At 39.4% G+C, this 12503-nt stretch overlaps 1 protein-coding gene across 1 annotated transcript in view; it reads right to left on the bottom strand.

Moving 5' to 3' along the window:
• The window catches only part of SMPD3 (sphingomyelin phosphodiesterase 3), a 33387-nt gene extending 21435 nt beyond the window's left edge, over positions 1–11952 (bottom strand). The window contains exon 1 of the mRNA XM_065641189.1: positions 10615–11952. Within this exon, the coding sequence (XP_065497261.1) occupies positions 10615–11952 (1338 nt within the window). The remainder of the gene's footprint in view (positions 1–10614) is intronic.
• Positions 11953–12503: the final 551 nt, after the last annotated feature.

Below are 12503 nucleotides of genomic sequence, written 5' to 3'. Positions count from 1 at the left end.
TCTTAATTTATATCCTCTACTACCTAGGGCAGGCCGGTGTAGCTATTATATTTTCCAAATTTAGTAACTCAAAAGCAGATTTTCACTTCAAGACTGAGAACCATATATTGTACGGTCTCTACAACTTCACAAATTTGCAGTGTCCCCTGCTGCAGAGAAAAACTGTGCATGGTGTACATCTTTCAATGTCATCTACTGTAACCACACTGAAATGAAAATACTGCATGGGAAGTTTTCTACCTCCTACCAAGGATGTTCTGCTTCTAATCCTCTTACTGACTAAAGCAGATGGAATAATTTCCAGTGTCTCTACCCAAGAACTACAAAAGATCTGAGTCTGAAAGTTGAACATCCAAACATTGAGTTCAGAAAAAGAAATCAACTCAAATGGGCTTTAGAATTCCCTGTGCAGCCTTAATGGAGTGCCTGACAATGTCTGATACTCATCAACCAATGCATGTGTAGGATCACACTCATTTCTATTAATCATAAATAAATACTTATCACAGTGTGTCCCTGTGTGCACAGATCTATACTGAAATCGACTGGGGATCTTTCGCTCTCAAAGAATGAGAAGAAATGGCCTAGAAGAAAGACTGACTGCCTCGATAGCCAGGGCGGGAGCACAACAAATGCCCCTGGGGTTCCCCACAGAGGGACAGGGCCCCAGGGCCCCGCACTCGCTGGGAAGGACACCCCCTGGAGAACAGGCACGGGGCTTTCATCGACACACTGCTAATTTAGAAAAAATAATTTTAAAAAGCTCCAAAGCAAGACCTGAAGACATTAACATAATTAGAATTTCCTTGGAAAGTGCCAGCATGGAAGTACATCCAAAGCCACGCATCTCCCAGATTTCACATTTCCTCCAACTTTTTTGACTTCTGAGTCTAGGGTTTTCTGAGCGGCAGTATTGATGTAAATCGCCAAGCAGAGTCATTTTGAGTATAATCATAACGGAGGCAAATATTTATTTTCTCTCCTAGTAGTTGTCATAAATATCCTTGCAGCTTCCTAGTTAATTCCCAGCTACAGTCGAAGCACTAGTATATTAAATATAGTCCAAAATAAAACAGTAAGGAAAATCTGATTATTCAGTCTAATTTGGTATTTCACAGCTGGACAAGGACTATGGGATATGCAGACAGGAAAACTACTTGATCTCTGGAAAATTACAAGCCCTATAATTCTGCATAAAACCATCCCTTTGTGTGGCCAAATGCTATAGCTACTTTTAGACTGTTCCATTTTCAAGGGTATATTATACTGTGGTGACTCGGCCTGACGGGTTTCGTGGCAGTCCCGCAGGAAGACAACATGGAGCGTTCGTGCCAGCCTGCAACGTGGATCTGGGCAGATACATTCCACTGCCACCAAACCAAGTCAGCACTTCATGAATATAACATTGTTTCTGCTGCTTAATACAGATAAAACTTCTAAATTCCCACTTACCAAGAAAATACATGTAAGAGTGGCTCCTTTACATAGGCCTGACTTAAGTCCACCTCAACAGTTTAACATTAGTGGCTTTGTGTCAATTAGACATTAATTGAATTACCCCTCTACAGGGAACTACTTCAGATGCTGCTTTCTGAAAATCATTGTATAATCTTGGGTGTGTCACGGATCACTCTGTGTGTCTATGGAAATGTATAGGAACGTAATATCTAAACATCTAAATACATCTATAAGTTCCCAAGGTTTTACAATTGGAAAATTATTACAAGAGGAAAAAGTTGTATGCGATATCCTGTTAAACTCTGATGTTATCGAGAGGTAAAATGAAACCTGAGAGAACATATTCATAGTTTAATAAAGTGCCCCAATTATATAATTTTGATAGAAATAAATAAATGTTTTTCAATATTATGCTGAAATATGCAAAAAATATTCAAATGCTCAGTACAATTGCAAAGGCTAAGTAATCAAACTAGTCAAACATTTGGAAGCTACGAGTGGATTCTGATCCATGTTACACCACTGAACATTACATTTTGATAGCTGTTGTGGGGGGGTGACATAAAAAGCTTATTACAGATGAAAAAGAGGCTTTTTTCTGTAAAGGGGAAAGTCTACTAAGGTTGTGTTTGGAATTCAAAATGCCTGTTTCTACTGCTACATATTTACATTTGTTCTGCCTGCAAATTAAATAAATAACTGCAAAACTGACAGCTCTGAATTTTTATTTTCAGAGTACTGACTGTGTCAAGCACACAGATGTACTTGTCATGAAGTACTTTTTATTAGAAGATTTCATCTCTGTGCCACAGCACATTAGTATAAGCTGCTGGAGAGACCATGTACTGTGCAAAATTGTGTATATTCCTATAATTGTGTATCAAAACCTTGTCCTATACGGACACAGGAGTAGCATCTCCTCCAATTAGACTGGTATTGGTGATAAGCAGCGCTCATGAAAGAAATCAAACCAACAAGGCTACAGCAGAAAGGTTCTGGTTGACAAGAATAAAAATGTAATGAGTAGCAACAGTTGAAATTTTAGAGACGGAGTGAAGGAAATAACTTTAAATTCAATCACATTACTTGTTGTCATGGGAATTTTCTGAGCTAACTGGAAAATCTTGTACATCTCATGTTTACCATACTCCAGTATAAGTATACGAAGCTGCAAACGTGACAAATATCTTGTCTTCAACAGCTTATATTTATGCACATCTGTCCCAGCAGTGCAAAGCAGTTCTACTACATCTGGAGGTCAAGAAAATAATCAGCAGATACTTAAAATATAGGGAAATGCTACCTAAATACCAGGAGTATTTCAATACCAGCTTAAAAAACAGCTTTGAACATGTCATTGCTTTGTTAACAAATCATCAGCTACTTGGAAGGAAATAGTCTTTAATGCTTACAAATTTGGGCTGTGCCATACATGAGAAATCCCACTCGAGAATCAAATTAGATCCTCAAACACTGACCTACAGTGTGTAGACAAAACCAAAAGGTTTGTTATTAGGGGAATTTAACATTTACTGACATTTTTCTAGAAGCTTCACATTTCCAGGAGGTAGTCATTTAAAAAAAAATCTAAATAAAAGTAGACAGTTTCTTAAATGTGTACCCTCCAACCTGAAGCGTTTATATACATCCAAGTCCACGCATATGCTATTGCCTCTTCCTTCAGGAGAAGCAAATCCAGGTGTTCAAACCAGAAGAGAGCTAAAATTTTGGCATACCCCAGGAAAAAGAGCTCCACAGAGTTTATCGCCCCACAATCCACATATGTCAAATAAACCCAAAGCTGGGAAAGGTAAATAATCTGAATGTAACATTAAGAATCCTCAGGGAGATGGGATGCTACAGAACAGCTCTAGCTTCAGCCATCATAGTTTAATCACATCTTGGACTGTAAATGAGCAAAACTATTCATTTCATCAGCCTAGCTGACCGTGAAGGTGTCAGTTTTGCCACTGGAATAAATGTAAACTGAAGTACTGATTCCTGCATTATCCTTTTGAAGAGAGCGTGTCTCCAAAGTACATAACTCTATGGCAAACAAATTTACAGTCATGACGAGAAGCAAGCTAATGATGCTCATATTATGAAGAAAAACTAGGCTGAAATCTGGGCTGAAAAGCACACCTCCATGTTCTGTGGGAAAAACCTCTCCTTAAAACTAAAAGCATGAACCCAGCATTTGTAAAGAACATCAGCTAAGCAGGGGCTGCAAGTTACTGTTTGTCTAAGAAATAAAACACCCCAGACAGAGAGAGAGAGCACGGCACAGAAACAGACTTCACAGTAGATGTGACAGTGACTTACTCCCACAGAAATATCCATCTTACCATATGCAGCCAATATTGTTTAAATTCAGGGGAAGCTCCATTAAAAATACAGGAGCATGAGATTCAACTGAATTACGGCAAATACAGCAACTGTCTATGCACAAGTAGTGATATCCCCATGGACGCTCCGGGGTTTGACGCTCGGGGACACGCTGGTAACAGCGCATTCCTTGTACCTCCCGATGCCGGCTGCTGTGGGAATATCATCATAGACATCCCACGTCATTATAATGAGCAAACGATAGAGTGAGGAAAAGAAAGAAATGGAAAATACGGTTCCTCCTTTTCAGTACCACTTTTCCGTAATCTCCCAAATTGTCTCAACCGTTCTGGACATTTTTCTCCCATTTCAGCAATTTTCCAAGACAAACAGGAGAGTCGGCACTGAGAAACTAACTGGAATAGCCAGTCAAACTGCGTGCCCAAGTCCTCATACGTTACTGTTGAGAGAAGATGCCAAGGAAAACTTGCAGCTACTCATATTCACAATTCAAACACTCCTGTCCCACAGAGGTGACTTAGATTAGCAGTAACTTCCAAGAAAGGTATATTTTATACTTGTACTTTGTGTTCCTTGTAGTAGGGTTTTTGTTAGCTTAGACATAATGTAAAAAGACCTATCTTATTTTTAGTACTTTGACAGCTCTGCCTTTTGCCTTCAGGGATCTGTAGCAGCTTCTAAAGAAGATGCATTAGTTAAATTACTAATTTATTATTTTAAATATATTATTTAAGCATATGAAATAAATTAAAGAAGTTTAAAATGTTACAGGGATCAGCTCAAAATCCCATTTGGTGCTCTGCAATTCTTTCTAGCCACATTTGCACTTGATTATTCAGAATCCTATTTTTCCCCACCTACCATTACTGTTCCATGAACTCAGAGAATTATTTATTTGGCAAAGCTTCATTAAGCTTATATGTGAGGGAAAGTGGCTGTAAATTGGTGCACGAATGAAGGGCTCTTCCTCTTCTGAAGAGGATAAAGCCCACAGCTCACATTCTCTCAAACCTGTATTTCATTCTGCACAACAGTTTTAATTTGTCCTCATTAATGAAGGAGAAAAAGACCATGATTAATAGCATTAATTATATCAAAGTGAAGGAACAGTGCCATGGTAGGGTCTTTTTTTCTTTTTTAAAAAAGTCTCAGGCGGTTTACTGGACTCTATCCAGCTCCTGCATTAACACTTTACAGCAGAAACTGAACATGTGGAAAATGTTTAGGTTACCCTCCTGACTTAAATGGCAGAGCTTTAGAGTTATCTAAACAAATTCATGAACAGCACTAGACATTTCTTTTATACATCTTGGGATAACTGTAGATACAGGACAACAGATCAAGGACAAGAAAATTTAACCACTGAAATCTCTAGAGGATCTTCTACTGGGGTCAGAAAACAGCCATTCCGCTTTTCTGTGTAATCCTCGTGTAAAGCAGCTTCCCTTTAGTAGGTTGTGCAGCTGCATAGCAGAAGTTGCCCCTTCACTCTCAGCCACAATACAGACAAGTTGGCATGGACAGGAAAGACAGCTTAAACTGCCCGAGCAAAATGTACCTGCCTCAGTAACGGCAGAAAGCAGAAAGCAGAGGTTAACTCGGGGAACCCTAATTTTATCATACAAAGCCAGAGCCTTGGAGTAGCAAATAGTAAAAACTGTGCTTGAAAGCAGTTCTGCAGTCAGAGCTACTGCTCCTTCTACCATCTGTTACCACCATACCAGCTCTTTTGAAAACAAGTTCAGCTTTGCACATAAAGCAAAGGTTGCTAGGTTTCCTTTAAGCAATGAATAATAACATGTTCTCCACACAATTACTGTACTTCCTGAGAACAGCAGTAATTTTCAGAGAATTTGAAAAGTAAATCTGTTAATAAGCTCAGGAATTAATATTAATTAAACTTAAGTTATTTCAGAAATTTAGCAAAACCCACGTTTTTCCTTCTGATTCCTTCTGATTTAGTTAGAATACTATTAGCTGTTCAAACTACTCACATCAGGCTGCAGTTTTGCTCTATGTTCACATATTGTGTTTCAAGCAAGAATTCTTATTTTTGCTAAAATTCTCTCTCATGGCAGATGCCAAAAAGCAGAATAATTTCCTACCAAGAATGGTAGGAAGAACAGCCTTCTATATGCAACATACTTCCACGTCTCCCAGTCACAGTGGGAGGAAAACCACTCCAGAACCTCTCCTCAGCTACCAGCCTTTCTGAGAAGGACACGTCTTCCATTCACCTCCCAACCCTGAGTATGCACTTACATGTCTTGCACGGCTTAGACCTACGTTACAGGTACAGCTGATACAATTTAAGTTTAAGAGAGAGGCAAAATTTGTCAGCAGAAGGGACAGTTTTTATTAGATTAACACATCTGGAAAACTATGGACAAGCTCTCCAGTAATGCATCAGGTCAAGTTAAGTCTTTTCTGGTTTTATCACACTCCTATCCAAAACTTACACAGCATCCCTGAAATACAGCGTAACTAAGGCTACGTACTAATTTCTCTACCTAAAGATGAATGCTGACATTTTGAAACCTCCTAGTAAATTACTAACAAGTGACACATTACACAATTTCTGCTCAGCACTCATTGATACCTTTTAAATTTGATTTGACTGCAAAGTCATCATCCAATTTCTGAAAGGGGTATGTATTTTAAAACTCCCTTTAAATTAATCAAACCCACTGTCAATTAAAATTATATAGGTGACAAACCAACAGCTGCAGAGTAACCGAGGACACTGAAATCTGCGTCATGTTATATACAGACATAGGAGCTGGGTTTTTAGTTGGAACGGCAGCACAGGACAGCAGCCAGGTCAGTCTTGCTTCTCTCTCTGTAGCAGAGCAGCAGTAAGAGACAACTGGAGTTATAACATCTACAAAGCAAACTCAAGGGTTCTTTTCTTAGGCATTTTAAATTAATGTGAAATGCTATGCTAGAACAGAGAGTCACGGCAGAGTCTCCCAGGGGCCCAGACTGTCAAAGTATGAAAATGGATTGGCTGATATATATATTTGCTAACTTCTCCTCCGAGTCTTTAGCAGCAACTAGGAAGAGTGGTTTAACACTTCAGACATGAAACTGTCACTTAGACGCAAGTGACATTTCCCCCCTACTTACATGACATTTTTGCTGTGACTATGTCCCTCTTATGCCCCAATGAGACCCTCAGATTGGACACAGAACACTGCTAGAGTTTGAAGAGATCAAAGTGCTGAATGTAAATGAGTCCTCCAGTTATACAGAAAATGGGCTTTACACAATAGCTACTCACAATTATGTCATCCTTGTGCCTTCACCCTGACCTGGAAAGCATCAGCCTACACAGATGGAAAAACCAGCCTGTGATCTGTCAGGAAAATGCTAGCAGCAGCAGCACCTTTAGTGGCAGACATCTTTAGCAAGAGAACAGACCAAGGCCAGCAAATTCCTGTGCACAGGTCTCCAGATAGCTGTTAGCTAGCATGAAGTCAGTGGCATGAAACAGTGTTAAAAGCCTCTGTAATTTACTTCCAACTTGTTTCCTTGGTTGTGACACCATAGGTGTTAAGCCGCAGTGAATCACTTTACCTTCCTGTGCTTTAATTTCTCCTTCTATTAAGCAGATATTGACCTTTCTTTATCATGCACTCTGAGACATGGGAATGCAAAGCACTACATAAGAGGTGATTGTTATTATAGCTACTAATAGTAATCCTTGAGCTGTGTAAGTCTCTCAGGTCAAATAATTCTGTATGACTTAAGCAAATCTCTCAAATCCTTCCAAATCTCCACCTGAACTTTTCAATCTAGATGGTGAAGACAAGGCAGGGAAGAGGGGAGCGATGGAAAAATCATTTCTTCTTCACTGGAAAAAGAACCTATTCCAAAAGGAAAAATGTGTGAAACACTTGTACATGGGCAGTTAGGATCTGTTTTGTAACACAACTCCCTTAAAACAGTTTTGCCTTTTTGTTCAAAATAATTCAACTTTTAATAAATGATTACTTCTGAGACCTTTAGTTTACTTCCTTAGCAGATATATTGGTAATAAGGAGAAAAAACATACTGATTAAATGAGAACCAGTTTGTTTCTCCAAACATTCTTCTGAATTTGGATGTTGGGTCTTTCTTAAGATTCAGAAAGATCTAAATAAAGGCTTCATCCTCCTGATGAGTGGAAACAAAGCGATTTTATCCATATTTTCAAAATATGCAAGTCTTCCCCCTTCAGTTCTCAGAACTTAAAGGAAAAAAAAAAAAAAAAAAAGAGCGCAATTGCTCCTTTACTCAGAGATGAAGACTATGCAAGGGGAACAGCCTTCCTGAGTATAGTTCAAAACCAAAACTTGATGCCTTTTCTGCTTCAGAAATGAGAGCACCGTGCTTTCCACAGGAGTCAGAAACTTAAACCACAGAATTTGCACAGGACGGAGACACTTAACTCCATGCCACTGCTGAACAGAAAGCAGTTAGGAGACTCGTGTTCTGCTGGGCTCTCTTACTATCTTTTGAGACCACACTGAGATAAACTCTAATGTAGGGTTGGATTGCATTATACACATACAAAATACTGTAAGAGCCAGTAACATAAGTATGTAAAAGCAGTGATATAAGCTGCTTACAGTTGGACTCAATGATCTTGAGGGCTTCTCACAACCAAAATAATGCTATGATTCTGTGATCCTAAGGGTCTTTTCCAACCTAAATGATTCTATGATTCCACAAGCTTCCCGTTCTGAATGGCAGCGTTCTGGCTAGAACGACACCTTCCAGCCCCCGGCACTGTGCGCTTTGTGAGCTTGCTGCTGTCCCACTCACACCTCAGGACATCTGATGTTAATGGATTGATTCTCACTTCAAAACAAGCCAGGCTTTTACTTACTGTACCTTTTGTCTCCAGAGTCTGCACGTGCTCAGTTGCTGATTAAACACTATCAAGAAAAAAAAAACCTTCAAACCTACTTTGTTTCAAAGCTAAAATTAAATAGATCATTCATACTTTTTTTTTTTTTTTTTGGGTCAAAGAAAATGACCAATGAAGACTTAATGTACAATTCAGACAGAAAGTCATTTCATATCAGGATAGACAACTCAGAATTAAAAATATTTTAGGTACGAGGTACAGTATGTCGGAACGACGCAGACAGGACTAGATGACCATTGAAGGTCCCTTCCAACCCACACTATTCTATGGGGAAAAATGGTCTTTTAGCTGGGCCAGAATTCTGTCATATTTAAAAGAATGTTGTTGTCTTCGAATCTTCATAATAATTGGTCCCTATTCCCTGCTCAACTGTAACATTACTTAACAACTCAAATTTATAATTAAGTTCATCATTCCCATGGAATTTTGAAGAGAGGCTTAATTTTCTGCCAGAGAAATGGAGCGGCTGCAGCCTGCCAGGCAGGGCAGCGAAGCAATGACTCAGCAACGGGCAGCGGAAAACAGATTGGCTTTAATCTCTTAATCCCTAATATATGCATATGTTGAAGGGTCGTCTTTGTGACCCCGGTAATATTTATATTGTACAACATATATGTTCATTTTTTGCGTGCAGCACTTCATGATGAAAAAAATAACTTTAGCTAGTTATAAACGCATAAGAGTACAGGATAGAAATCTTGGACCAAATCTTTGGAAACCTGTATTCAGATACGGATAGGCTTTTGTTTATGTCCAGTGTATATTAAATACTGAATTATTATCAGACTGCAGATTCTAATATTTGCTTCTTTTATGCAAAACACAATAACAAAAGGTTTTGCTTTGTTTAGAAATTACAAATACAGGATACAAAACCCCACGCTGATCCCAGTTAGCAATCAATATTCTTCATGCTTATTAATGGATTTTGTCAAGGACTCATGGACATATGCACTAGAAAGTAGATATAATTTGAGCACCTGATGTATTTTGCTTGCATTAAGAAAAAGTTCAGGTTTTAGTTAGTGAAACCCATTCTGAACCGTGACAAAACCCACAAAATCTGAAATTCAGTATTCTAGGAGATTTTCCTGTCTAGGTTTGGGTCTACAGATTTGGATCTCTGCACAAAGTTTTGGTATTTGATTAATCACAAATTAGAAGATCCCACTTCTCAGTTTATGAAGAGCACAACCAGACTCGCCAAAGAATTAAGCATGAACAGCCAACAGCCTTGGAAAAACAAATAATTGCATGCAGACTTCTATTTCTGCTTTTCGTGATTTACAGAAGTATAACCCCAGGCTTCCTGTTCTCACTCCCATTAGTTAATATAAGTAAACTGTGTTAATAAAAAAAGCCTCTGTGCTCCCCAGTGTCGCAGACTTTTTTTTGTTGTTGTTTACTCTTCTTCATATCTCTCCTTAACAATTCTTTTGCAACAAAGAGAGAGGGATAGCCACGTATTTCATTGCAATTCTTTCAGTTTTATTCTACTAGCATTTAGACTTGTCATTGTCTTTTGTTTCCCACGTAAACACACAACATGTATAAGCTGGTTTCCAACAGTAATGCCCATTGTATTATACTTGTGTTATGAGGCTTAGAATTTGTGCATTTTATTGAAGAGATTTAGGTAAAAAAGAAACTAAAATTACATGAAAACTACTTCAAATTTTGACACTTGAAATTATATGCAAGTTCTGCCTCTAGAAGTCCCCCATTATTTCATGCACATCCATCACTTTAACACAGTATCTAGGCCACAAAAACCTGTATCTAGGTTACATCAGGTGATGTAGATCAGAACATTGCTTCTTTGAATAACTGAGAGAAAATAACTTTCTAACTTGTCACATATATAGAGTCAAGATTTATGGCTTCGAAAAGGCTCTTACCTTGAGAAACAAGGCTCCCTTGGAAGCCAAGGAGTCCGTTCCTCTTCCATTGGGGTAACAGTGATAGGCAGCATCCATTACAGGATAGCGGCTGGCAAAAAGTAGACCACTGTTCACAAACTTAAAGCTACAGCAGCCATGGCAACTGTAGACCCCAACATCATAGACAATGTATTCAAAATAGTGATGAAGCTGCTCTTTCAATTTCTCCGCAGCTCTTTTGTCAAACACTTCCTGCAAACACAGAAAGTCCAAGTTGGCAGGGAAGAAAGCAGAGATCTCATGATCAAAGGTCTCATCTGTATGTTTCTTTTTCCGCACTGAAGTCTTCTTCATGATTGAAGCTTTGTAGAGGAGCTTGTTGTTGACAGTGCTTTGGTCCACTGTACCATCTCCAACGCGAACTTTAACTAAGGACTCTCGTGAGGCAGAATAGCTGTCTAAGCTCACAGAATCTCCTTCCTTCTGTTTGTCATTAGGTGTTTTTGAGATCTCTGTGTCGCCTTCCAGTGAGGCCTCTGCTGGGCCACTGGCATGAGCCTGGCCATTGATGGTACCTGTTTCTGTGTCTGACATGTGGCCATTATCCTCTCCATTTATGCGGACAATGCAAGAGTTTTCTTCTCCCTCATTTGGCTCTCCAGCTCCACCTTTATCTTCTCTACTATCCTCACCGTTGTTTGAGCCAGAATTGTCTCCTTTATACTCCATGGATGTTGTCCTTTTGATGCCAGCATTAACAGTACGATTAGTGCTATCTCCACTCTGGGGGGAGACCAAGCTGCTAAAACTCGCCGCACTGATGGATGTGTTGGTAGGAGAATCTATATATATTTTGATTTGTGGTCTGCTTGCCCCATTTCGGATCCTCCGTCCAATCTCTTTAGCCCTAGCCTGTGTATTGAAAACATTATTAAATCTTGCCAGAGAATCCGGCAGCAGGCAAACATTGGCACTGCCAAAGCAGAAGCTTTTCCCGTTCCCTGCAGCCTTCCATTCGGTGAGCAGCGTGGCTCCATTGGCATGGTTCTTGTCTTCTAGTCTGGAGTAGATGTACGGCCTTCTGGCTGACTGGAGAGGGGACCACAGCAAGAAGCCGATCAGAGCGAAAGGAAGAGAGGCCACCAACAGTGCCAGGTAGATGGGAGTGGTGATGATGATGCAGAGTGCATGAAAATAGCATGGATCATCTGCTCGCTGACGTTTTTCATAGGTGGTTGGAACGAAAGAGGCCACAAGCCTATCTGCTAACCAGTAACATGGGAAAATCAGGCCCCAGGAAAAAGAATGCAGAACTGACAGAAAGCTGTTGGGAAATGGGGAAGTGTATAAAACCATTGCAACTTACTTATGACAACACCTCAGGGCCTACTACATGATGTCACTGTGTCAAGCAGCCATAAGAACGCTGGGAGAGGGCTGGGGAAAAAAGGTCCAGTCAGGAGCTTGGTTTTTTTCCAGTGAGAGTCAATAACAAAACTTTAAGAGCACCATTTCACTGTGTTGGAGTACAAACGAAACAAGGCCACTGTTTTCGTCTGGCTTTTTGGCATCTATATTTGTCAAAGGATGTCATTGTTCACTGGAGGCTGCCATAACGAAACACTCCAGAGGCAAAAAGGAAATCTGTAAAAACAAAAGACACAAAACATACATAACAGTTATTAAAAGTTTAAAGCAGATTTTCTCACATCAATTTTGCCTCACAGTCTAAATTATTGCCCTTTTTATCCATTTAATTTATGATTTTTGATACTCCGTTAAAGACTATGGACCTAGGGCAGCTCCAACAACAAGAGACTGGTATTTCCACAAATTAAAACAATACCTTGACCATTTAATTGCCATAAAACTGTATCTTAGAGGTCTTATGTAGATTCTCAAAGACA

The sequence above is a fragment of the Caloenas nicobarica genome, chromosome 9 (assembly GCF_036013445.1).
Source record: "Caloenas nicobarica isolate bCalNic1 chromosome 9, bCalNic1.hap1, whole genome shotgun sequence".
NCBI lineage: Eukaryota > Metazoa > Chordata > Aves > Columbiformes > Columbidae > Caloenas > Caloenas nicobarica.
The sequence above is the reverse complement of the archived record's forward strand: the minus strand, read 5'-3'. Positions and strand labels throughout refer to the sequence as shown.